Genomic DNA, 26,308 nt, shown 5'->3' with positions numbered 1-26,308 from the left:
ATAGGACACACCACTGTTGCTGTAAACATTCAAGAATGCCGGGTGGCTATTTGTTATTAAAACCTCTGACATTGACTTTTGTATTAATTTACATGAGTAAATAAACGTGAAGAGTTACAAACTGATTGTTTACCTTCATTCTCTGCTCCTCAAGCTCCTTTCTCTTCTCTTTCTCCTGTTGAAGAGCCAGAGCCTTTTCTGCCTCCACTTCCTCCCTGAGAACAAAACATTCATTACTAAACTCAAGAACAGTAAAGAAAAATGGATACTTGGTTGGGCACTGAACCACGGTGTCATCCACAAAAAGCAGCACATCTACCAGCTGGCAACGTGTTGCATTGTGAGCTCCTTGCATGTACATTCCTGCTGCTTTTTTATGCCACTATAATAATTGTACATATTTTAAGATTACTGCTACATACGAACCAAGTCGCTATACCCACTATTTGGGGCCAAGTTGTTACACCAGCCTTATCCCCAAAACACCTTCACTACCCGTTACATTCTGTGCAATAGATTAATACAACAGAACTGTGCATTTTGAAGCGAATGGCTTTGCACAGCACAGATCATTGTCTTTGAATAGATCTTAAAACACAATTTACACAAGGATTTGACTCTCACTTCCGCCTATTAAAAGGACAATTAGAATCACAGAGATTCGTTGAGAATTAGGAGACCTCTGAATGTTGTGCGCCCGGCCCGACTCATGACATTCCCATTGCAGGCGCACTCTACCAAACTGATTTTTCCACAGCAGGTGGTTTTAGAATCCGCTATATGCTTTCCCGTACACGTGTGGGCAAGATGGCAATTTTAGGGATAGTGCAACCCACCCATGGCCACACCTCCAGGCGAAATATATTGGAGGTGGCAAGACTTGGCATAACGTATAGCCCGCCCGCAAGATACCGTTGGGGGGGGGGGGGACAGCGTCAACGGGTATAGGGCCCTTTCTGTGTAGTCATTGTGTACCGTAGGGCAGCAGCCTGCAGCTCCATGGCTCTGTGCATCTCCTCCCGCTTGCGAGCCCTCTCCTCCTCCTCAGCCCTCCTCTTGAACTCCAGCATGCAAGCTCTCTCGTCTTCCGCCTCCTCAGCCCTCCTCTCGGCCTCCAGCAGACGTCTCTCCTCCTCCTCAGCCCTCCTCTCGGCCTCCAGCTGACGTCTCTCCTCCTCCTCCTCCTCCTCAGCCCTCCTCTCGGCCTCCAGCTGGCGAGCTCTCTCCTGCTCCTCCTCAGCCCTCCTCTTGGCCTCCAGCGCCTGCTGACGTCTCTCCTCCTCCTGTGGAGCAGGAGCACCAGGAGAACATTCAAAACCACTTAAACCCTGTACGTAGTCTACTGTATTCCTCATGGGCCCCATGTATAGTTAAGAGTGTATTCCATGAGCTGCACTGACTAACTAACTCTTTGGCAAACATTAGCAGATCTAGAAGCTCACAACATGGTGTGAGCCTTTAGATATTTAGCAGATCCAACTTTAGATGTAGCAGATCTAAACACCTACAACGCAGTGTGAGCCTTTACATCCAATTAGCAGATCTAAAAGCTCACAACGCAGTTAACTCTAAATAAGAGGTGGCACTTTGTAACGTTAACAGTCCAACTTACATCCTGTTGAATCCTCTTCAGTCTCATCTCCTCCCGTTTCAGATTCTCCTCTGCCAGGCGCACGCGTTTCAGATTCTCCTCTGCCAGGTGCTGCGCACGCAGCTGCAAACACACGAAAAGTTGCCAAGTTGATTAATTAAATGCAGAACAATGTTTAGGTCCGAGTGACATCGCCCACTTTTTTACGATAGCAAAGGAGATCAGCAGGTTGAGGTTTCTCACCTTCTCATCAATCTGAGCCTTTTTCTGCTCAATCTTCGTCTTTCTCTCTTCTTCCTTCCGTTCCTCTTTCTCTGCCCTCACTTCAGCCGCTCTCCTCTGCCTCTCCTGCAGCTTCCTGAATACACAAAGAATCAAGTTGACAGATTAACTCTTCCTAAAACACATCAAGCTAAACAGATTATCTCATGACTTAAAGGCTGATCCAATTAATGAAACGGTGAAAGGAGTCATCCGCATTAATACTGTTTCCTAAATAATTAGCAAAATAAGGGGATGTGACAAAGTACAGTTGATCATGACAAATGTGAAACGGTAAAATGTACAGTATCTGTTAGTTGTGTTCTTATGAAAAATGAAGGACTACATCAGTCACTAGAAGCAGGGACGTGAGTTTTCACTGTGGAGTTTGAAGCTGAATGAATGTTAAATGGTAGAGGGCAAGTCTGATCAAATGAATACCAAACAAAGTTTAAGTGAAGCAATTTAAACTGCCTGGGGATCACACCAAAGCAGACAACAATAAAATGACCTCATAAGTGTTTTAGAAAGTGAAACGGACCTTTAAACCAACCATATGAAACCACTTGAAGACGCTCTACCTTTTACGTTCCTCCTGCTTCTGCTTCTTCTCTTCTTCCAGTTTCTTCGCTCGTTCCTCCTCTTGCTGTTGTTTCCTCTGCAGCGCATCGTGTTTCTGGAGTTCTTTGGCCTGAAAGAATGTTTAATACATCAGTAGATCAGTAGACCTAGACCCCCACATTAATATGAATGTTTAATACATCAGTAGACCCCCACATTAATATGAATTTTTAATACATCAGTAGATCCCCACATTAATGCATTTGGCTGGGGACACAACTTTTGCCAGGGATGTCTCCCCTGTGGGAGTCCCTGCACCCCACATTGAGAACCACTAGTGCATCGAGATCACACGCTTTAGTAAGTCTCAGCTACCCCAGGTGGAAAAGAACCATGACTTTCACCCCAACGTGACTGAAGACACCGTGTGAGTGATACTGAAGTCATTTGGAATTATTCCGTGTGAATAGGCTCTATGAACACAGAATAACTCTTGTATGGGTGTGTAACGGAGTGTACAAATGGAACCAAATGGACCCGTAATGGTAGCCTCGCAGTGGCCAGACGCAAATCTGCCGGTGGCAAAAAAAAAAGAATCTGGCCAAAAGCCAGGCTACCATAATGGTGCAGGAAGTATAGGGAAGGGGCCCGGGAGTAGGAAGAGTTATTCTGTGTGCAGAGCCCATTGTCAAATATATTGTGACGTTTGATCACCCAGACCCAAGGTCATAGGAATGAGATTGACCTCACACTTACCACAACACCCTCAGTCTGTCGCTCACACGCACGCACGCACGCACGCACGCACACACACACACACACACAGATCCAGAACTGCGTACTTAAACCAGTCTCATCTAGACCAGGGCTTCTCCAAGTGGCACAAATCGAGGGGTGCCTCAGAATACTCTAATATTTGGAATTCATCAACATCACGTCAATAGTAAAAACGGACCAGAGTTGCTCTGTACCCGAGCTTATTTTCCATCTACACCAACTGTCTTCACCAAATTAGCACATGTACACGTTAGCTTGTAGATGAGCCATTTTTGGTGAACGTTCCCCCCCAAAATAGGGATATAATCCTGGGGTTCAAATATCAAGTATAAAGTTATGTTCAGTCTGTCCCATATATAGTTTTTCCTCCGTGACATACTGCATCTTAGGTGGAAAGACGTACGTACCGCAATATGACATAATGATCAGTGAAATGTAGGGATGCCATGGGATGAACGTTATTTAGAAGGGTGCCCAGAGTCCAAAACGTTTGAGAACCACTGCTCTAGACTAGATAATGTGATTATTATCATTGTTTAAGTGACGCAGTAAACTAACGTGTTAAGAGTATTCGTCATTTAGTTACCTTTTCCAAAGTAATGGTGTTACTTTGTTACATTTAAGACCTACATTTCGCCGTTCTGTTGCCACAAAGGAAAATCCATCCGACGCATTTGTGCCGTTTCCTGATCTATGAACAAACTCCTCTCCGTCAGAGACTTGCGTGGATGTCACAAAAAAAAAAGAAATCGGTGACCGATGCCTTGCAGTCTGTGGTGATTGCATAATCATTCTATTCAAAGGGTCACCACTTTGTGTGACACACTGCTGACGGCATTACTGCGTGTGTGACAAATTATTAATTTGTCACACACGCAGAGACGACAGAGAGGTTGCACTTTAGTACGATCGTGAAAGTGTTTGGATTTAATGGTGAGACACATGCGTAGAGGCTGCACTCTTACAAACAAGTTAATTTTCAAAGAAGGTCATCAGTGGAATATTTCTTATTGGCAGTAATCCTGTAACGTTAATTATACAACAGGTTGTTTCGAGGAATCAATCCGATTTGGTTGAAACAGCTTCTAGCCGTTCATTAAACCAGCGCAAAGGAACACCTAATCAAAACAAAGATTTCTGCTGTGTTTTTCTCCCAGAGCGCAGAAAACTCAGTGGCTAGGTTAGCTAGTTTCTTGGGACATTTGTGGTCGTAGTGGCTACATCCATCATTAAAAAATATATTTTTTTTTTTTTTCTGCATTTCTTAGTTTTAAGGGCAACTGTCGGAACCGCAGGCGTGCATTAATGACGATAGAGAACACCCTCTCGTGTAATATCTCTTAAACCAGTGGTTCCCAAACTGTGGTGTGTGCACCCCTTGTGGTGCGCCAACGCCCTCTAGGGGGTGCATGACATGAAAAGGGTGATGGCGGTTTTATGGTGTTATTTAAGACAAACGTCAAAATCTGGTAAATCACTGTTGTAAGGAGATGCTTAAAGCAGCTGTTGGAGTATACAGCAGCTGTATGTCTCTCAGTGCAGTGACATTCTGCGATTATTTGTCATTATCATATAAAAATATATATATAATTTTCGGCCAAATACGAGACCAAGCGTTGGGGGGGGGGGGGTCAACTAGGTCAGGAGGTAACAGGGGGTGCACGGCCGAAAAGGTTTGGGGACCGCTGGCTTAAACCAACACTGACCATGGAGTCGATCTTCAGCGGAGTGCTGTGCTTATTAACACTAGCATGTCTGAATTAAAATCACTACTACTATGACGGCTAACGGTCAGGCTGACCGGTGTTTTTCGTGCAATTCCATTGGCCACTCTCTCCCTGCATCTCTTCACACCTCTCCCCCCGTGGCGGGGGGTTGACGACTTGCCATTGTCTTCTAAATGTCACATTCCAACTAATTCAAGGCAGCGTTTCAACTCGACAGGACAACTCAAAGTTATTTTTCAACATGTATTTATTTAGCTATGCTCAATAGATAGGTGGAAACAATACGCCAGTCAGTCAACTCACCATATTTTTGATGCGCTGATATATGAAATGAATATGCGCGACAGCTGTGCGTGCGTGCGTGCGTGCAAATCAGAAAAGTTTAGGCTACAGACAAAGGAGTTGGGAGTTTGGGAGCGGCCGGCTAGCCACATATTAGCCTATATATATTTTAAAAATACCCAGCATAATTGTTGGGAAGGCTAAGCCTGGCCTAGCCGCCGCCTATGATCGATGTCATTTATATATATTTGATTTATTGTGCCAGCAGAGAGATCCGTAGCAGCAGCACGGTTTATATATACACCATAGGATAGATCAAGTCATGTGACGCATCACCGCCACAAATAGTGCTACAGCGTTATCTAAAATGCACTTCCGCATACCTCACCGTCAGTTACTTGGATATTTTCTCCCTCTCCACGAGAGAGGGAGGGAGAGAGAAAAAAGAGAGCCGTGATGCGTGGAAATCAGTTCCACTGGTCGCGTGCAGAAAAGTTATTTTCTTTTTCATTTCAGTTTACCAAACTATAGGTGGAAACAATACGCCAGTCAGTCAACACACCATATTTTCTTTTTCATTTCAGAAACTATAATTATAGTGACGATCTGAGCGCTATATATTCAATATAGCGCTCACATGTCACTATAATTAATTACCCTTGCGCAGCAATTACACTGTCCATCTTTGTATTGAGACAATAAAATAAATACGACATTAGCGTTATATATTGTCATTTTTATATAGAGGGGATACATTATAGGGAAGGAGGTCTATCGCGTTGGAATGATTCATGTCATTGATTCATGTCATTTTTACACTGTTCGTTTAGCGTGCCCTCCGAAAAATAAAGTAAAAATATTTTTGATGCGCTGATATATGAAATGAATATGCGCGACATAGTCACAATGCTATAAACTTTATTATTCCAACATAATTATGCTAAAGATGGTGTGTATAGTCAACATATTTCTTTTTCCGTTTCGAGAAATAAAGTCAGACATCGTTATTTCTGCAAACCGCATATAAGAAATATAACATCTAAAACAACATTTAGTTTATGTAAGTTTGTAATGTAAGTTTGCCTACATGTGGACTTCCACATGTAGGTTGGAATGCAAATGACACATTAGCTTGAACAATGCCCGTCTCCAGCCGGGAGGAAGGTGTGAACAGCACGGCTTGTGGGGGAGAAAGGGTGAGGGCTCTAAGAGCGGTCCCACGGACCGCAAAAGAGCAGACATTTTAGTAGAATTATGTCTAAAATCATATTTCCAAAACGTTTCAGATGAAAAAAAAAACAGAGATGGTTTGAATCGAACATTTAGAAAAAGTCATGCAAGGGGAACTTTCTCAGGACTTCATGGGCAAAGAAAATCCACTTAAAAATTTCAAAATCGGTCAGCCTGACCGTTCCGACGCGCTAGTGTTAATGAAGCCCTTCATCACAGCTGTGCGACCCACAGAGCCCGGCGTGCGACCCAGTGGTGTCATCAACGTCCGGTTCTTCTTAGCTCTTGGCTTCATCTAGGAAACAAAGGTTACCATTTGTATACACTTACAGTAGTGGAAAGACACTACTTAAGTACTGTACTTAAATACAATTGAGTTCTTTTTTTTTTTACTTTACTGGAGTAGTTCCAATTTTTTGCATTTACTTCAACTACAATTAGGTGAAAACTTTAGTTACTTTTGATTATTACTACAAAACATACATGAGCCCTATATACATTTCGGCCATTTGAAAATAGCCGATCTACAAGCTCACAATGCGTCGTGAGCTTGTAGATAGGCTATTTTCAAAAGATTTGTATACACTTGAAAAACGGGACATGAGTACGTTCTACTTTTGGTACATTTTGATACAATAGAGCAGGGGTTGGATGGGGACCCCGGGAAATGCTTTGGCCATGTTCTGCAGATTTGCACGAAGTGACAAGAGAGCTCGTGCATCTGCTATTTTGGAACATTTTCTAAAGATCTTGTAAGTTTGAGAACTACTGATTTAGTTTATTTGTAGAATCGGCCTCAGGTCAAACACACACATTGCATCTGCAGCACCATCCATCCATGTCCTGTATTATGATACAAAAGCCCTCAGATCAACACGTTTAGATGTCCGGCAGCAGTATTTCAGTTCATCTCACCACAGACTTCTTTTTGGGGACCGTGTTCTCTGCTGGTTCCTCCGCCTTGCGTTTTGAACTCCTGGATCTCCTAGAGTAAATGAGCAGATGAATGGTGGGTTGTATATTTATCCTTTAGTTCTCTCTTCTCTAGAAGGCCTAGATTAGAACCATTATACGGTTATAAACAACATCCAAAGACCAAGTAAGCAGTCCTTACCTCACAGGAGACAGAGCAGCGGTCAGATCTACAAACAGAAATATAAATGAATCATGGTGAACGTCACACCTGGTTTATCACACCACATTTTCTATATCAAAAGCGGAGGCACCTGGGTACCTCCTTCTGGTCATGAACACTTACTAACTGCTGTGCTGCCTCTGGGCAACTGAAGTTCCCCCGGCATGCAGGATCAATACAAGGTTATCTATATAATCTAAATTCAGTGTTTTCCCAAACAGTGGGTTGTGAGTCGGGACCTATTTTTATTTATACATTTTAAAATAAAAACAAATTCCATAAATACATTTTTTTTTAAAGTGAAAATAGTAAATCTACAAGCTAAGAGACACGTTGTCCACTTGTAGATATGCATTTTCACTAGTTTGGGTCCCAGGCAAACATCTAATCTCTTTTGGGTCTTGACCGGAAAAGTTTGGGAACCACTGATCTAAATGCATACAGTTCTTTGCGGAAATGCAGCCTAACATAAGTACAAGTACAGTGCAACGACTTCTGATAGTGTAGATCGACTATTTTCACCTTTTGCCGTTCGACAAAGAATTTAGGTAGTACTAAATGTAAACTTACCGGTTTTCTGTGGTGTAGAGGTGGCAGCAGCAGAGCGTGTACTGGCTCTATAAACAGGTTCCTGCCCTCTACTGCCTCCTGGTTAAAAAGAAAAAAGGAAAGCACACAAGCTAGTAAACCATTCGTTCTATAAAGATCACGACCCTCTCTTCCAGTCAAATCAAATGTAATGTCGAGAGACAGACCTGTGGCTCTTCCGTCGGCCCGGTCGCCTCTGCAGAGGGCTCCGATTCCATCCTGGAAAGACAACTAGCTTTAGGAATAGAGCTCCACTGATTTACACGGTCAATATGAGATCTTAGGACTACGGCTGCAACCATCTTCTTAGGAGCCTTTGTTTTTGAGTGGTGCAACCACTCCAAGGAACAGCAATGTCCGTGTTCACCTACCTAAGTGAATCGTGTTAACCTATGTGACTCGTGTTAATGTGTGTGACTCATGTGTGACTCATGAGTACCAGTAGGGGCGCTATTGTGGCAGAAACTGAGACAGAGAGATGCACTGTTGCCTGCTAGAGAGAGAGAGAGAGAGAGAGAGAGAGAGAGAGAGAGAGAGAGAGAGAGAGAGAGAGAGAGAGAGAGAGAGAGAGAGAGAGAGGTGGGGGGGGGATTTGCACCACTCAGTTTTTTTTTTTTTTATTAGTTGACTTAACCGATTCAGACTGGGAAAACATCTGTGCTTGTAGATCTGATATTTTAGAAAGATCTTGAAAACTTGTGCAAATCTTTGAATGTATACATTTTAAAGCGAATATTTTTTGGGGGTCTGAGGCCAAATGCATATTTGTTTGGGGGGGGGGGGGTCTTTGACATGAAAAAGTTACAGAACCACTGATAGCAACATAAGTTTATCAGAAAACTGACATAAATCAGATGATTAGCAACATGCGATATAATTTGAGACTGACAAGAAGCTGATCAATCCTTAACATATTTAATAAATAATAACATATATAGGGTGTATGCCATTATGGCACTCTGGTGTAAATGGGGTGGAAGCATGCATACAATTTAAAATGAGTGCTTGAAATGCTCTACATGCATTCAAAATAAAGTTTAATTATTAGCATTACGCTTTAAATATCAGGATTAGTTACACTACTGGACATCATTTATGATTAAGACTGGTTCTGGATGAAAATCTAACTGAATAAAAAAAACAGTCCCCCACAGCACTGACAGCAGTAGAGTTAGACCATGTACCCAACATTACATCTTTATGTTAAAGACTCACTCTTGTTTGTCCTCTTCTTCATCATCTGTCTCTGGACAAATGTCCTCTACAATAGAAAGACAACATTAACCATGATGGACAGATGTCCTCTACATTAGAAAGACAACATTAACCTGGGACTACCAGTAGTCCTTACTCCTTCAGGGGGTACCAGACTACCAGGTGGTCCCCAGCTAAATGATGGAGTCGGTAACCAAATGGACACCTTATATATCTTTCCCGATACCAAATGGACCCGTAAGGATCCATTTTACGCTGGCAAGAGTTACATTGTTAAATATCTGCATTACTTAATTTACAAGAAGTCTACACAATTAAAGGAGCATTCAGTGATTTGGAAAAAACCCTGGTCCGCCCCGGTAACAAGATGTGCACATGCACACTCTACAGTGGGGGAAGTACAACAGACCAACAGCACGTACACCAAGGCCCGCCCCACTCGATCATGATTGGAGGAAGGCCCCTCTCATCCTGATTGGATGAAGGCTTTGCCACCCAAAGCCCAAACCGAAACTAGGTTTTTTTTACCCCAGGGGCTCACTGGGGACAGGGAGGAACTCCTTATATGGTCAGCACACTTTATAGTAGAGAGGATTATCCAAAAAAAGAAAAAATAAGTGATATTTGAATTAAGTGAAATCACTGAATATACCTTTAAGAGAATGTAGAAAATGTAGAATTGTTTTGATCAACGTTTGCCTGCCTACTGTAAATCGCTCTGGATTAAGAGCGTCTGCTAAATGTCTAAATTGTAAATTGTTATCTTTCCCTAATGGTACCACATGGTACCACATCAATACAGCATGGAACAAAATATTATCCAGCGATAACAAAATATTCTATGTTTTGGATGAAAAATATGAAAAAAGGTTGAAAACCACTGTGCTGAAGTTAGAATCTTCTATCAAACATCATATTCCATCTGAACACGTACAACTGCAGATGGACCTTTGGAGAGTCGCACGAGTGACGCTCTTCTTGTTGTTCTGCTTCAGCAGGGTTAGCCTGGAGGCTCTGCAGCCCTTCAGGCCAGTCAGCGAGTCACGGAGCTTCAGGAAGACGCCACGCACCCTACCCGTTTCAGCAGTGGCCTCAAGTCTCCGTGGTCACGTGGCCATGGGACGGCGCTCGCCTGGCCATCTCAGCCGAGCTTTGGGCAATCCGACGGCCGCAGGCCGTCGGATTAATTGTCTTTTCGCTCCTATGCCACCAAAATGTGGAACGCCCTACCAACTGTCATTAAGACATGCGAATCCCTTGACTCCTTCAAAACCGCTCTCAAAGGGCACCTACGGATGGCTGCAATTCGAAACTGGCCCCCGTAAAATCTGAATCCCCCCCCCCGCCCCCCCCTTTTTTCCCCTCACTGTATATATTTCTTTTCCCTTTTTACCTCCTTTTTGATGAATTCCTGTTCTGTCTATAGAAGTGTCTATTTGTACGTCTCTAAATGTTTTGATGATTTGAACATGGTGGACCCTGTTGGAAACAAGTGTAATGCTTAATTGGGTCGTCCACTCACAGTTAACAGCCTTTGTATTGAGTTTGTGCTTGAAATGTACTGTAATTCTGCAAACTGTTAATAAATTCTTCAATCAATCAATCAAATCACCCAGATAATTACGATTAATAAATTCATTGCGTTTTTGGATTGAACATTGGAACTTTGATAGGAATCTATTTCAGATTGCGCACCGCGGTTTTGTAACAATTGCACAGCGCAGATATGACAAATAACTGAAATATACAAAGAAATTACATACATTGTTGTAAGCTTGTAGATCTGCCATTTCAGCTTTTTTTTCTATGCATGGATTTTTTTACATGGAAACGATGACAAAATAATTACGATTATCTCAAATAATTGCAATTAGACGATTATGTAATAATTGTGATGGGCTTACTGGAGTGACGGCTGCAGGCTCTGGTGGTGCGACGGCAGCAGGCTCTGGAACTGTGGTCAGCAACCTTTTTGACATGAAGTGCCACATTTTTATTTTCTTTATAGTCAGTGTGCCATTAACATAGAAATGTCCCAAAGGTCTTCTAGTGCTGACCTGTTCCAAGTGCCTACAATAGCACATACAGTATACCGGTAATAGAAATAACACGGTGAAGCAGCATTCTGCTTCTACGGCAGCTTGGAATAAACTCTCATTACACCTTAGACAGGCAGCCTCTGTAGACAGCGTTAAACTACTGCTTTTTTCCCCCATTATTTTAATGCTTTTCTTTCTTGCTCTGTAAAGCACTGAACTGTAGTGCTGCACGATTTATTTTTATATATAATTTTTTTTTTTTAAGATCACGATCTAGATTGAGATAACGATCTCATTTCTAAATTTGAGCAAGAATCGTGCAGCACTAGTTGGGTGTCCAATTCATTTTAGTTACGCATATAATTTGCTACGAGAGAGAGGTTTAAGTCAAGCACATTGATGTTTGTTTAAAGCCACAGTACTGTAGTTGGCTCCAGATGCCGCATTTTGAATGTAATGTTCAGCAACTACAGTACAGACTAAAAACAAATATTTTCATGGAAAAAAAATGAGAATTGTGATCTCAATTCTTGAGGAAAACAAAATTCATACAGTATATGAGCAATAGCTGTGCAGCACTACAGAACAGCATTTCATGTCATGAAAGGTGCTATACAAATAATAATTATTACCTGTGCTCTGGCGTGACAGCCCTGGGCTCTGGTAGAAGAGGGGACCTCATCATAGCGGCCCTGGGCTCTGGTAGAAGAGGGGACCTCATCATGGCGGCCATGGGCTCTGGTAGAAGAGGGGACCTCATCATGGCGGCCCTGGGCTCTGGTAGAAGAGGGGGCCGCATCATAGCAGCCTCTGCAGAGCGGCGGTCGCTGGCAGAGAGTCTCACATAGACTTCAGGAGGCCTCCTACTGGTGGGGCTGTGTCACCATTACAAACATTTAAGTTGACTATTAATTGTCGTTCGATTAATGATTTGATTGTGTTTTTGGCTTTGAACAGGGTTCCCACACATTTTTTAATTTCCAAAACTTTTCCAGAATATTTAACACAATTTCCAGGTCTATACAACGATCATTCTGCGCAATAATGAGTCTCTTACTCCTATGTGCAAATGCCATTTGCCAAAAAGTCTATGTGCAAATGCCATTTCTGATTTGTTCCGATATTTGAAAATATATCAAAAAGGTTCAGACATGAAAACAATTATGCAAGAATAATTGCGATTAGGCGATCCTGTGATAATTGTGCCAGCAGCCTACCTGGTGGTGGTGATGAAGGGCTCAGGCTGGGTCTGGTTGGGCTGCTCCGTCACCATCTACAAATATTGTACTTTTACTCCACTACATTTCTGAAAACTTAGTTACTTTGTAGATTTTGATTATCATTACAAAAGATACATTAACGGCTTCATTTCAGGCCATTTGAAATTTAGACGATCTACAAGGATCACAATGCACCCAGTTTGACATGCATGTAACGGGTCCATTTGTACACTCTCAGAGTTACAGATCCCATAAGGGTCCATTTGGTTCCAAACGATCATTTAGCTGGGGACCCCCTGGAACTCCCTCAAGGACCCCGGACCCCACTTTGGGAACCACTGGTATATAGGCTTTGGGTTGACCCGTCTGACATAAGCAACTCACCGACGAGTCCTCCTGGGTTGCTCCTCCTGCTTCGCCATGGAAACCCTCTTCCGGCGAGTGCGCCTCTTTTGTGACGGAGTCTTGGGCATGAGGTCCGGCTCTGTGCTGACCTCCCTGCATTAAAACATGTGTATGTGAAGGACAATATCAGACAGAAAGAACCATGGACATCATCAATCAGTCCAACATGGTAAAATGGAGTTTGAAGTTACAATGGGATTCATTGAATAGGAAGGGGGAGCACGAAAACACTGGGAAGACAGACAGTCGGGTTACTTGTGACCTACCCGGAAAACATGCACGATGCCTCCTGTTCGATTTCATCGAGCCACCTCATGTGCATGTTGTCCACCTCAGAGGTAAACTCTTGTAACTCCCTGCCCACCATGGATGAGATGGACCTCATGTCATTCAGGAAGGTCATGATGGCTGCAGTCTGAAACATTACAATTAGGGACGTTACAGAGATCAGTTATTTTCTTCCCGATGATAACCACAACTTGAGTATCGGTCGATACAGAGTACTGATCCAATACCAGTGGAATTAAAAAATAAATACAAATAAAATCACACCTGTGTGAAGTGAGGGGCGCTCTTATCGTACACATACATCATCATACATCATCTCATTCCAGCCAATCAGAATTTGCATCCTGACCTTCGTCTTCAATGTTTGCGTTTACACAAAACCTCAAAGCTGGACAGCCCCTCAAAAATAAAAAAAATCTCAACCCTCAGGGTTCCTTTGGGAAAGGGGCGAGGCAGACTTGGTTCAAATGGACCCTAAACTCCGAGTGTATACTGTAAATGGAACCCAATGGACCCTTGGGGTCGATTCAAGATCAATGTGTGGGCATTGAAGCCCATACCCCCATAGGTATGAAACTGTTGAAGCCAAGGAATCTTGCTGCAGTGTCAGACCTGCTGCTCAGTGGTCGCCTCCTCTCCAACTCATTCAACAATACAAATATATATTAAAATAATTACAACCCTAATAGGCTAGGGTACTTTTACTCAAGTACATTTTGAAAACCGGACTTAGAGTATATTTCTAGCCTGGATCCAGCCCAAAGACGCCGCCCACTCTCTGAGTGGACTGAAGCTACAGTCTGATAATCAGGCTAGTATATTTCTACATTGCAGTATTGATACTTTTACTTAAGTAAAAAAAAAGTGCGGTACATAGGCTACACCTTTTCCAGTTTTCCACCACTGCAGTAGCCATGGATCAAGAAAGACTATCACAGGTGTATTTTATCGAGTGATTAATTTTGACATTTGCATGATACGAAAGTTACTCTAATAATGAAGTGCATGACCAATGTAGTCTTGCGTGAGACAGGTTAGCCACGCTTTGTTAAGTGTGAAGTGAATTAAAACACGTTACCTTGTTGGGTAGAACCTGTATTCCGATGAAAACTTAATTAAAGATGTAATATTCAGGCCAGCGTTCAATTTCTGTTTCGTTCGTTTGTAGTTTCAAACAAACAAATCGCTCGAGAGGCTCCAGCTGGAACTGCCGAATGCACTGCCGACAACAATAAAACGGGATTTAACCCACCGACCAATCACAGGGCGTTTTATTGAGCTTGCAGATAATTGATTGATTGAAGTCAGTCTGAGTCAAGTAGACGGATATAAAGTTCTTAAAAGTCCTTACCCTGCCTGTACACACTTATAGGCTAAGGCTGCTACTGTATGTTGGTTTAGTTGTTTTTTACTGTTGAGTCTTGTGTTTGATTGATTGATTGATTGATTGAAATATTTATTAACAGTTTGCAGAATTACAGTACATTTCAAGCACAACTCAATACAAAGACTGTTAACTGTGAGTGGACGACCAATAAAGCATTACACTTGTTTACAAGAGGGTCCACCTTGTTCAATTCATCAAAACATTTAGAGACGTACAAATAGACACTTCTATATAGCCAAAGAACAGAACAGGAATTCATCATAAATGTGAGACAACACAATCAGATCATCTGGGTACCCCCACACCAACACATGCTCTCACCTCTGGTCCACCAGAGGGCGCTTGGAACCAAATCAAATGGGAACCAGAGCTAGCCTGGATCCAGCCCAAAGACCCCGCCCACAGTCTGATAATCAGGCTAAACCAGAGCCACATAAGTGGATTCATTCAAATATTTAAAATGCATTTATTATTTATGTTTGCCTAATTGTCAAATATTACCTAAATTGTGAAAATAGCAGATCTTCTAGCTCACAACGCCTTGCATTTGTAGATCTGCCATTTTCATAATATTTATCTGTGGAAGCAAAATAATGCAAAAAGTAAAAGTACTCAATATGCAGAATGTCCAATAATAAGTTCAATATGTATAAAAAATATATTTTGAAAACAGCCGATCTACAATCTCAACGCTTCGCTACTGTAGTGCAATATAGAAATACTCCGTTACAATTAAAAGTCTGGTATTCAAAATGTACTTGAGTGAAATTACAAAAAGTATTGCCATCAAAATGTACTTAAAGTGCCAAAAGTAAAATGTACTCATTACGCAGAGCATCCCATTTGAAGTTATCAAATACATCAACATATTTTGAAAATAGCAGATCTACGAGGTCACACATTGTGAACTTGTAGATTATTGGCTATTTTCAAATTAATATATGGCTGATATATGGTTACTCTCTACACTAATCAAAATCAACAAAGTAACTAAAGTTTTCACATAAATGCAGTGGAGTAAAAGTACAATATTTGTCTCTGAGATGTAGTGGAGTAGATGTAAAAGTATTGGAAATACTCAAGTACAGTACTGTACAAAATGTACTTAGTTACTTTACATACTTGTACACCAACTTCTATGCAGGAAAGTGGTAGCCTGGGTTCCAGCCTGATTCGCTGCGTTCCGAGACATTTTATTTTAGTGAATCAGGCTGGAATGGAACCCAGCCTAAGAAAGTGGATGCTTGCTGCCACTACGGCCGCCTGTCTTATTATGGCTCTTCAAAGTTCCAGCACCGCAACCTCCATGTCGTCTCTGCATGCCTCCAGAACCACCAACACCATTCCTATGCATGCCTCCTCCTACCTCTGTTCAGACCCTGCATGGGAGGCCACCGCTGCTGCTGCGTGTCAATCTTAGAAAAATCTTTCATGACTTTGGATTTCTGCAACATGCAAGCTGTGAATGTCAGACTACACTCCATTTGGGTAGCTGTTGGTAGATGGTCCGTACTTTATTGCTTGCTACATTTTTTCTTTGCCATCCCTGCAGTGAGCTGGTCTCCAAGCTGGACCTTTTCAGCACGGTTAGCAACTCGCCGCAGAGCTTGTGCGCGCTTTGACGGCCGACTGTTTGTGGCGAACCTGCACATGGCTGACAGAGCATGGAGGGGTTCCCCATCATCTTCCGTAAAGGTCTTCATCATCGCTAAGGCTCCTCCTTGAAATATTTGATTGTGCAGCACCATTTCCTTGAATTCATCTACGTTGGAGCAGAACTCCTCTCTTTCAAAAACATCTAAAAAGAAAAGAGATCAATAGATTATTTTGTGATGAGCAGCTAATCTGAAGCACCGTTAGACTGATTGGAGTGAGTGAAACTTTGCATGCACATTCACAGTAGGACATGGAAGAACCTTTGCACCAATTTATGTCAGCCTCATGGTGGCGCTGTAACTCTTGAACTGTAGGTCGTACAGTCAAATGCATGTAATGCTTTCTTCAAAACGCACTACTCAGATTCTTTCCAGAACTCACACAAATCGGTACATACTGTACAATCTATGTGATCTCCTGATGAAGATGTATCTGTCAGATAAATCAGATTTTATTCTGATTGGCTTTCAAAGTTTGCAGGAGCGTTTTGCATAAAATCATGTAGTCCGACTGCCATGAAATTTGACCAGGCCCGGGTAGTCAACCGTGCCTGGCAGTCTTTTCTTTTCCCCATGTTTTTGCTTATAAATAAACTGACCTGATGCTTCAGCACCCTCTAGCCCTTCGGTGGCTGCCACGGTTGATCTTGACAACAGTTGCTCAGCTGTGGAGAGGATGTGTATGAGTGACTGAATATAGGACTGTATATTAAATTACAAATAATGCATGTCATAATTATGCTCATCCCAGTCTACAATAAACAATAAAATTATAACAACTCCTTATTAAACTGACCTGACGTTTCAGCATCTTCCAACATTTCAGAGTCACTCTCCAGAGGCTCTAACATCTCAGAGTCACTCTCTAGAGGTGCAAACATTCCCTTTCCTTCTGCGCTGCCATACCCAGCCCTTGATATGTTGTACAGACTGTGAAAATATGAAAACAAAACTCAGAGTTTATGATTGACTTGATTATAGAGTCGATGGGTCAAATTGAAGCCCAAATTGTTCCCTATGAGAGGAAAAGCACCTTGCATGGCAGCTGCTACCAGTGGTGTGTGAATGTGTTTGTGAAGGAGAGACCACTGTAAAGCACATTGAATAAGTCAAGTGCAGTCCATTTACCATCTCTCTACGATGGAAAGAAAACGTCCCTAATATAATTTGGGAAGTCAGCTCCAATCTGTACATTAAGCATATTTATGCATTGTACATTACAATATAAAGTGAAAAGAAAACGTGTTAGTACTGATGCAGTACACACGTGCGTGCGTACACACACACACACACACACACACACCTCTTGCTGGTAGATCTAGACTTGGTTGGTCCATTTGGTTTTCTTCCAATTGGTATGAATTCCGTAGATGGTGTGGTCTATATGGAGCTGCTGCACGGCTAGCCCACGTTCCAAAATGGACAGACACATTTTAATCCTACGGCTACGGTCGACTTCTGTGCGATCACTAGACTAGTAATTACTAAACAGTAGGCTAATAATTATCTTCTCTAAATTCGGTTCAGTCATCTCAGCTGTTGTGTGTGACGGTCTGCCATCAGTTGAACAGTACCGCTCTGTGCATTATGGGAAAATAATAGTGTGTCGCATTTTAAAAACAAACTTCATATCGGTAGCCCCTACTAGTAGTAAAACCTTAGAGTATAAGGGTAAAACGAGCGCACCCTTGGAAATGGTCGCCTATGAATACAATATTAGCTAGCGGTAGCCCAGCCTGCTACGACAACCGCAGATCTGCAAACTCACAACGGGCTGCAGGTGTGACGCACTGTGAGCTTGTATGTCTGTTCTCCCTCTCGTCCGGTCTCGTACGTTCTCGCGAAATGTCGGTTTCTGATTTGACTGACCAATCAGAGCGGGGTCGCCCGCACGACAGCGTCGAGAGCGTCGCTTATCGAATGGCAACGCGAGTTCATATTCAAATGAGCCAACCGGACGCAGGTGTCTGAGATGACGTTAATGTAATGATCAAACTGTCTTCATTCTCTTCACTCACTGACTGACCTTCTAACTGAGCGGACGTTTGCTGAGACTTTCTTCTGACACAACTACAAAGAGACAGTTAACTTCTTCAAGTTCGACTTCACATCAACACTATCACAACGTTACCTGAGGCAATGGAGATGGTATGTTAACATTTAATAATATATGTACTGTAAACTTGTAATAATGTTATTTTTTAGAGAACGGGTAGTTTAGACAGACGGTCTGTTTGTTTAGGTTTAGGCCCTGATTTGAAACGTTAGTTGTGTAGCATTGTTTTCTTTCGATGTCGTTTGTTAGTTGAAGTTTGCACTTGCACTTGCGCTGTGCCAGTGGATACTGGTTCGTGTATTTTTCGGCCATTTGAAATGTATACTTGATAAATTAAATTTTGAAAAGCGTCCGTTTCTAAATGCATACAATTACATGGTGAATTGTAATAATGGGACATGGGAGTCGTTTTTAAATTGTACTGCGGACCGAACAAGTTGCTCTGCTCGTGTTAATTTAACTCTGATATTGTACAAATTTAGCCAACTGGACCGGTTCAAATATAATGTACCCAAATGTTAACGGTTTGCTGACTCTCATAGTTGCAACCAAGCTGGTTGTACCAGCCAGTGCGGCCACTATTTGTTACCGTTAAAATCTGTGGTTCAGGTTCTCACCATCAGTGACTGTCAAATTCAACGAGCCCCAGATTAATATGCATTTGGTTATGTCGTGAGTGACTCGTGTCGCTACGAATACGATACGGACCTCCACACGAAAATATTTTCGGGTAGATCCCAGATTCCCCATATTTTACAATATTTGTGTTTGTGCTTGTAAGTACATCTGCTATTTTTAATAAGCTGATGTTAATAACTGCATTTTTATACTATTGTGCTGGAGCAGTGGGGACCGTTCAGAGTTACAAACGGACAAATGAACACTGATGATTTTTACTGTGTAAGAACTAACCGGCTGCATAATCTTTTTATACATCTTCAACCACTTATCTGGAGTTTGGTTGAGGGGCAACAGTTCCAGCAGAGAGTTCCAGACTTCCCTTTGCCTGGCAACGTTAATAGCCACTTAATCCATTCCTGGGGGTTCCCAAGGCGTTCCAATTAAGGCCATCCAGGGGATGTATGGATCCAAGCACCGATGAGATGACCAGAGGAAGCATCTGTACTGCATGGATGGATGCCATGAACCTCTTCCACGTTAAGGAGCAGTGGCTCCTGGCTAAGTGTCATATTTATATATTTTTCAAATCAATTGTTAAATAATAATTATTATTATATATATATATATATATATATATAGGGCTGTTGGGCAGAAACCATATTTCTACTTTTTCGTAAATGAATGCCCTACTTGATCAGCAAGTGCGATTCAAGCTTGTAGATCTACTATTTTTGAAACATTTGAATCCTCAATTAAATTTTCACGTCACTCTCCCTAGGTCGTCGGCGTCCTCAGACGAGCCCTCCATCGTCGTCTCCAGTCATCCCGGTTCTCCATACATCCGGCCAGCTCGTTGGTGCTTTGCGCTTGTGCATCTTTCTTGAGTACATTCACATATGTTAGTATGGGACGTCCTCGTAACCGGTGCCCATGTGTTGGTTCCCACAGCACCAGTCTGCTGGCTGGGAGCTCTTGGTGCCTCTGGCAGTGTCCTGCGAGTCACAATAGTATCTAAAATAACAGATCTGCAAGTGCGTTTCGAGCTTGTAGATCTGCTACTTTTGAATCCTCAATTAAATTATCAATTCAATATTTCTTGCACTTCAATGTATGAAGGAAATTAGCTTAACTTACAAATGTCTCCCACAGGATGCTGCAGCTGCCAGCTTCACCTGGACTTCTGCTCTGATCCAGGACCCCAACAACCCCCAGGCAATCAGGATGGTTCTGAAGAGGGCTTCGACCGAGCACCTTCAAGTATGTACATGGTGGAAAACTAGTACACTAGATTTTTGTTTCTCACTTTACTTGAGTGTTCATTTTTCAATAGCTTAATACTTCTGCTCCACTACACAGCCAGATATTGTATTTTTTTACTCCACTACAAATATTTGAACATTTTAGTTACTAGTCTACATTTCCTCACACAGGTTGCTCAAGACAACCGGACCTGGACGTGCAGCTTTGTCGACGATCCCAAGAACCCCAGGGTTCAACTGAAGATGGTGCCAGTGACGGCCTCACAGAGAGAAGCACCCCAACAGCCACAGGTGAGTTGGTTTCCGTGTTTGACAGACTATTCAGACACGGAAACTGACTCCCCTGTTTCTCCTCCCCCTAGGCAACTCACCACCACCACCAGGAAGAGGGACACCGTGACCGTGGCCAAGAAGAAAGGAACTGGATCTGCTTTGTTCAAGTATGTATTCATCTTGGTCACTTGTTCTCATGGTTTTGTTTTTATACATTTCTTTTTCTTGACCACAAATGTTGAAGAATGTTATTTAGACATATAGATTCATTGTTTACCTGGAATCCTAGTTTCTTTGAGGCATACATTGTTCTCTCTGCACTCTATTGATGTGACTATTTACTATGCTTACTCTCCTTATTCCCATCTCACTCTTGCAGGAGTATGCGGCACGTCCTCCAACAGAAAGTCTCGCAAAGCACGGCTGCCAATTTTAGGCCAAAATTGAAAGTCTGCAAAGGAAGGAGAGGAAAACCTTGCCATGGTGAATGCGGCCAAGGGGTAGCCTGCCAAGGACAAAGGCCACCACCAGCCAAACACCACTTTCTGGTAAGTGCACCTTTACTACAGATACAGATCAATACAATAGAGAAATTAGACTAAGCTCACATTCAACAAACCTTTAACTATTTAAACCCTATGTTGTTGACTGGAGTTGGCTGTACTTACTCCTCTCCTTTTTTCCCACAGCGAACTCTTTGCCAAAATTGGCGAATCTACAAGTTCCCAATTAATGCAACTTTAGAATTTCTATTTTTGCCGAATCCTTGACCTATTGTTTTGTTTATGAATTTAGTTAATGTGGTTATGCTGCAAACAGACATGGGGGGGGGGGGGGGGGGAGGAGTTTGTAATTGTGAAAGTTAAACAGTGTTGCCTGTTGAATTGAAGTGATTGACCATGGATATGAACAATATCACTGGTAAGTGTACACACATATTATGGTACTATGTGTGTACACTAACCTCCAATTAAAACGATTACTTTTATTTAGTTTAATTTATGAAGGAAATCGGCTTGAGTTACAAATCACTGCATTTTCTCCAACAGATTGATTTCGTCAAGTTCGTCAACAGCAGGGAGTCAAAGGTCATCAAAGCCATGGACACAGCTCCGAACAACCGCAAGAGGAAGGTGAGTTGGCAAAACGTTCATATAGTAAATTGCTAGTTACATTGTACACAAATGATGTATTCCAACAATGTGTAAATCAGAAAATGTTCTAAAAAATGTAATTGCAAAATATTATTGTGGCCAAGTCTTCTTAGGGTCTTAGGGCCGATTCATACTCCTATTTTACCGCTGTTTCGGCTGTAGTTCGTTCGGCTGTAGTGCCGAAATGATTTCGGCTCGTCAGAAGTTTTCAGTAGCACTGAAGAGCCGACTTTAGGACGGTACCCGCCCCCAACGAACCTCAAATGACGTCACATTGTAGGCTCTACAGAGCCGAACCGACTTTTATTCGGCTCTAAAATAGGAGTATGAATCGGCCCTTAGTATGAAGCCGAGAGTGCTCTGTGGGCAGAATAGCAGCTCTTGAGAGTCGGACTGAGTCGTAGCGGTGTTAGTATAGTAGTATCACCAATGTCAATCTTAATCTGCCTTGTGGCCGACCTAGACGTTTTTACGTCTTATTTATCTTGTTGCACCCGTTGTCGTGGCAACAATTATCCTTATTGTAATTTAATTTCATTAAGGAGGGAGCTTACCGACGTATAAACAGTGTGATGGCCATATCACATGATGAGTATCATAGTTGTGTATCAAGTCTTATGTACAATATGTACATATTGGTAAGCTCCCTCCTTGATGAAATTAAAATAAATAAAAACAAGGATACAATATGGTAATACAATGTTGAGTTGTAGTTGAATAAATGAATAATTATTTTGAACATGTTATATTGTTTGAATACGTATCTTTAGGTATGGTAACTTACTCTATGCTTTATTCCTGTGGTTTTAATTGACATGGTATTGTAGTTGAGAAAGGCTGGACAATGGACATGATACTAACACTGTAACCCATGTTTCCTCTCAGGGACCTGCACTGGGACCATCGTCTGCCTGCAGCATCAGTACCAAGAGACTTCGACCCTACCAACGAATCACCGCTCTCCAGAACCATTGGCATTGATGGACAGTAACTATGGACGTTTACTCGTGTACTAGAGTACATTTTTTGAATATTGTTTGTTTTTTATTTGCCAGCACTTGACTTTCACTGCACTACATTTCAAATATGCGGACCCCCTTGAAAACGAGATGGTTCATCTCAAGGGATTGTTCCTAATAAAGAAATTTCAGACAAATAGAAATGTTGTACTTTTGACCCCTATACATTTCTAGGAAGGGACTTTTGGGACCCAATCATATACAACAACATCTTATTCCCTTTTTTCAATCTTAGTAAAAATAGCCGATCTACAAGCTCACAATGTGTTTCGACGCGTTGGGAGATTTTGATCTGCTATTTTCACTATTTCTGAAAATGTGTTTTTTATTTTTATTTTATTTACATATTTTGGAGAAATTTCCTATATTTACTGTAAATACAGCAATGCATTTTTGTACTTTTGAATACTGGTACGTGAGTAATTATTTATTATTATTCAGTAAGATATTTCGGTTAAGTTCTTATCGGACACCACTACGAGATGGGTCCTAGTCCTTTGAATAGTATTATTTTACAGTAATGCTTTCATCTTTTGTTTTCAATAAACTTCAATAGTATAGGCATGTTATTTTGTAAAAATAGTATGCTTTCATATTTTGTTTGTAAATGGTAGCCTACTTATTTTGCACATCAGGTATTATTACATATTTAGTTTGAAGAAATCTAACTGTAAATAATAGTGTTATACTGTATTGTGTTGTATATAGTGTTGTATACATTGATTATATGGTTTAATTTATTTATTTCTTACATAGCAGTTTAAGTTTGAAATTGTTTGCTTGTGTAATAAATAATGCATTTTATATGATGATCATATATCAAGCTTCATCTCTTTATTTTCTTCTCTTTGGTCTTACTGTGAAATATAATATGTAAAGTTGCTCTTTCCAGTAACTGAAGATTGGCCATATCAAGTGTAGAAAAATGTCTACACTGTTTGTGATTTAGAAAAGTTTTATTTCAGGTTTGACTGACTAAACAACTGTTAACTGTACTGCCTTCATGTAGGCCCTGGTATGGGACTGAGAGTATACACGGTACATTACAAATGAAACAAAACATACTCTCTCCCCATGCCTTCGGCCTGGTGGAGACAATGAACATTAATGTTCGTGTGGGGTCACCGCAGTAGGCTGTAGTGCTCAACTCATTCACCTGCAATACAATCTACAGCTCTCTCTCACAGTTACTTATTACTTACTATAGCTCCAACTCCTCTGAGTTGAACCCAGGACATTGTGAGACATTTTTAGCTGCATTTTTCCATATGTATTATTTGGTCTCTTTTTGTGATTGCAAATGTAGTTTGCAGCACTGTATATTTCAGGGTCGGTAGTCATAACTGAAAGAGACAATTTACAATTTTGACATTCAGACGTTCTTATTCAGTGAATTACAAGTGTTTATTGAACTAGTCCAGTAAAGGAAAGTTTGAAATTTTTGCCTGCCATAGGATGTTAATGGTAGGGTCACAAGAAACCCCTATAAAAAAATTGCTCAATACTGACAGCCGGTCAGCAAGTGGATTCATGAATATTTTAGGCCAATAAAAAAGACCAAATTTCCCACCCATCCACCTCGGCTGCCAATAAGATCACTGTGCTATCACTCAGACAGTCTCCAGGCCAGGGAGTGGATAACATAACAACAGCTGTCTGGTCTAGCTCATTTCTGAACCATCAAGCCCCTGCAGGTCACACCCCTTGCCGACACATTTTCTAAAGATCAAATTCTGCATAATGACTACTTTTACTTTGGGTAATTTAAGTACACTTTTATGCCAATACATTTGTACTTGATATTCATTATAGCTGCCCCGCCCACTTCTTATATAAACCCATTATGAGATTATGGCTGCGCCTAACCCATTGGCACACTGAGCGCACTGCCAATACAAACTAATAGGCGAGTGCGCTCCCGGTGCGCATTTCCAAACACCCTATAACTTCAAACTCCAACCATTTTTCTGGTGACTGATAGCCTACTGCCCTCATACGCGAGGCCCATGCTTTTATAAAAAAAATAAAAAATTGAAAATGAGCAGCCAGAAGGCACCTCACGTATTAGGAGGGCAGTAGAAATGGAGTATTAGGAGTCACCAGAAAATACTAGTGGTTCTCAAGTTTTATTTGTAGTCACGTGACGTGACGACCTAGATAAAAGGGAGGTTGTCACATACTAACAATTATCACCTGATGAAGGCCGCCTGCGGTCGAAACGTTGTGTCTTAAAGGACCACATCTCTTCATATAATTGGTCCTCACTAATGTTCATGATAAAACACCACCATTTTTTCCTACTCAGTCTGTGTCTCATAGGAGGGCTTTGGGCAGTTCGAACACCCGTCCACCAGTGACATCATTAGGCAGATTTTTTTTTAAACAAGATTTGTTTTAAAATATATTTAGATTTTTATTATCGTGAGAACGATGGCTTCAACTTTTGCATTGCAATTTTTCAGGAAAAGAAAGCCTGCCGTTTCTATTAGCTTGGATTCACCATCGATGATGTCACTGGTGGACGGGTTTCTGAACTGCCCACAGCCTTCCTATGAGACACAGATTGAGTAGGAAAAAATGGTGGTATTTTATCATGAACATTAGTTAGGACCAATTATAGGAAGAGAAGTTGAAAAGTGGTGAAGTGGTCCTTTAACTATGGTGTTTCAATAAAAGAACACCATTGGAGCAATCCTGTGTGCGGACTCTCTTCTTTTCACTTTATTTGCAAGGAACCTCTTAACTCTGAGATTGTAGAAATGGAACCAAATATAACCCATAAGGGTCCATTTGGTTCCATTGGTACAATCTCAGAGTTACACTTTATGGTCATTCAGGGCTAGCTCTGTGTGTTTTTCTTGTAATATTATTGTCCACTCATGTTGTATGTCTGTGACAAAAATGGAATTTTGTATAAAAAAAAAAATGTCCACCACAAGCCAGCATGGCTGATGACCCCTGCTGGGGACCCCCTGCAGAGTCCTCAGAAACCACTTTGAGAACCAGTGGTTTTTAGGCAACCAATGAGGTGCATAATAGTTCCAGATACGACATTTGACAACACAATAAACATTGTACATGCATGGCATGGGTCCAAGTTTATTTCCTGTTGCAGTGTTTGTATCAGTAGCTGACAGGAAATATGTTTGAGATTATCAGTAGCAGACAGGAAATATTGTTGGACCAAAGCATAGAGTATTAAAAGGATAGACTGAACTGGCGCGAAGCTCCGCCCCCCCAGCTATTCATGTCAGTGGAAGTTGCTCAGTGGCTCAATGTTAAAGTCCAGCTGCACGGGGTTTCCCGGTCATGAATCCACGGGTCCGCCTGTAGTCCCTCCTCCTACCACTAGGGCCCAGAGCTTCAACATTGAATAGCCTCACTGGCCCCTTGGACCCAAGCCATTGTTCCATGGCAACAGCATGGTCTATTTGTTTGATAACAAAATGGTAATGAACATCAAAGAGGACATTCCCCAAACTTTGTTTTGATCACAGAGGTTAACCTCTTGTCCAGAAGGGAGTTCCAATCGCACCTAGTCTAGCCTACCTCAGGCCAGTCTGGT

General features: G+C 41.7%; 2 protein-coding genes across 6 annotated transcripts in view; one reads left to right on the top strand and one right to left on the bottom strand.

Annotated features, from left to right (window-relative positions):
* Positions 1-13,720, bottom strand: part of LOC306915139 (uncharacterized protein) — a 37,765-nt gene extending 24,045 nt beyond the window's left edge. Inside the window, exons 1-18 of the mRNA XM_079492388.1 lie at positions 13,584-13,720; positions 13,298-13,446; positions 13,011-13,124; positions 12,039-12,281; positions 11,272-11,335; positions 8,320-8,371; positions 8,135-8,212; positions 7,544-7,571; positions 7,345-7,414; positions 6,618-6,724; positions 4,897-4,921; positions 3,170-3,184; positions 2,434-2,543; positions 1,835-1,949; positions 1,601-1,714; positions 1,124-1,277; positions 976-1,084; positions 134-215 (exon numbers count right to left, since the gene is read on the bottom strand). Coding sequence (XP_079348514.1) covers positions 134-215; positions 976-1,084; positions 1,124-1,277; positions 1,601-1,714; positions 1,835-1,949; positions 2,434-2,543; positions 3,170-3,184; positions 4,897-4,921; positions 6,618-6,724; positions 7,345-7,414; positions 7,544-7,571; positions 8,135-8,212; positions 8,320-8,371; positions 11,272-11,335; positions 12,039-12,281; positions 13,011-13,124; positions 13,298-13,446; positions 13,584-13,628 — 1,674 coding nt within the window. The 5' untranslated portion in view covers positions 13,629-13,720. The remainder of the gene's footprint in view (positions 1-133; positions 216-975; positions 1,085-1,123; positions 1,278-1,600; positions 1,715-1,834; positions 1,950-2,433; positions 2,544-3,169; positions 3,185-4,896; positions 4,922-6,617; positions 6,725-7,344; positions 7,415-7,543; positions 7,572-8,134; positions 8,213-8,319; positions 8,372-11,271; positions 11,336-12,038; positions 12,282-13,010; positions 13,125-13,297; positions 13,447-13,583) is intronic.
* A 4,662-nt stretch (positions 13,721-18,382) lies between these two features.
* On the top strand, positions 18,383-23,150 carry LOC306915796 (uncharacterized protein). 5 transcript variants are annotated; one of them, XM_079493425.1, is made up of 6 exons: positions 18,383-18,509; positions 19,470-20,295; positions 20,469-20,737; positions 20,950-21,118; positions 21,620-21,703; positions 22,610-23,150. In XM_079493425.1, the coding sequence occupies exons 2-6, from the start codon at positions 20,149-20,151 to the stop codon at positions 22,703-22,705; spliced, it is 765 nt and encodes a 254-aa protein (XP_079349551.1). In that variant the 5' UTR covers positions 18,383-18,509; positions 19,470-20,148; the 3' UTR covers positions 22,706-23,150. The 5 variants fall into 5 exon arrangements, with proteins under 5 accessions (XP_079349551.1, XP_079349555.1, XP_079349553.1 ...); XM_079493429.1 differs by lacking the exon at positions 18,383-18,509 and having other exon boundaries at positions 19,230-19,894; positions 20,188-20,295; XM_079493427.1 differs by lacking the exon at positions 18,383-18,509 and having other exon boundaries at positions 19,230-19,936; positions 20,188-20,295.
* The last annotated feature ends 3,158 nt before the right edge of the window (positions 23,151-26,308 follow it).

This window comes from Electrona antarctica, assembly GCF_951216825.1.
Source record: "Electrona antarctica genome assembly, chromosome: 22".
NCBI lineage: Eukaryota > Metazoa > Chordata > Actinopteri > Myctophiformes > Myctophidae > Electrona > Electrona antarctica.
The sequence above is the reverse complement of the archived record's forward strand: the minus strand, read 5'-3'. Positions and strand labels throughout refer to the sequence as shown.

Coding starts and splice junctions, on each gene's coding strand:
- LOC306915796 (XM_079493425.1), top strand. CDS start 20,149: ATGAAGGAAATTAGCTTAACTTACAAATGTCTCCCACAGGATGCTGCA. Junction 20,738..20,949: donor ACTGGATCTGCTTTGTTCAA/GTATGTATTCAT, acceptor TCACTCTTGCAG/GAGTATGCGGCACGTCCTCC. Junction 21,704..22,609: donor CGAACAACCGCAAGAGGAAG/GTGAGTTGGCAA, acceptor GTTTCCTCTCAG/GGACCTGCACTGGGACCATC.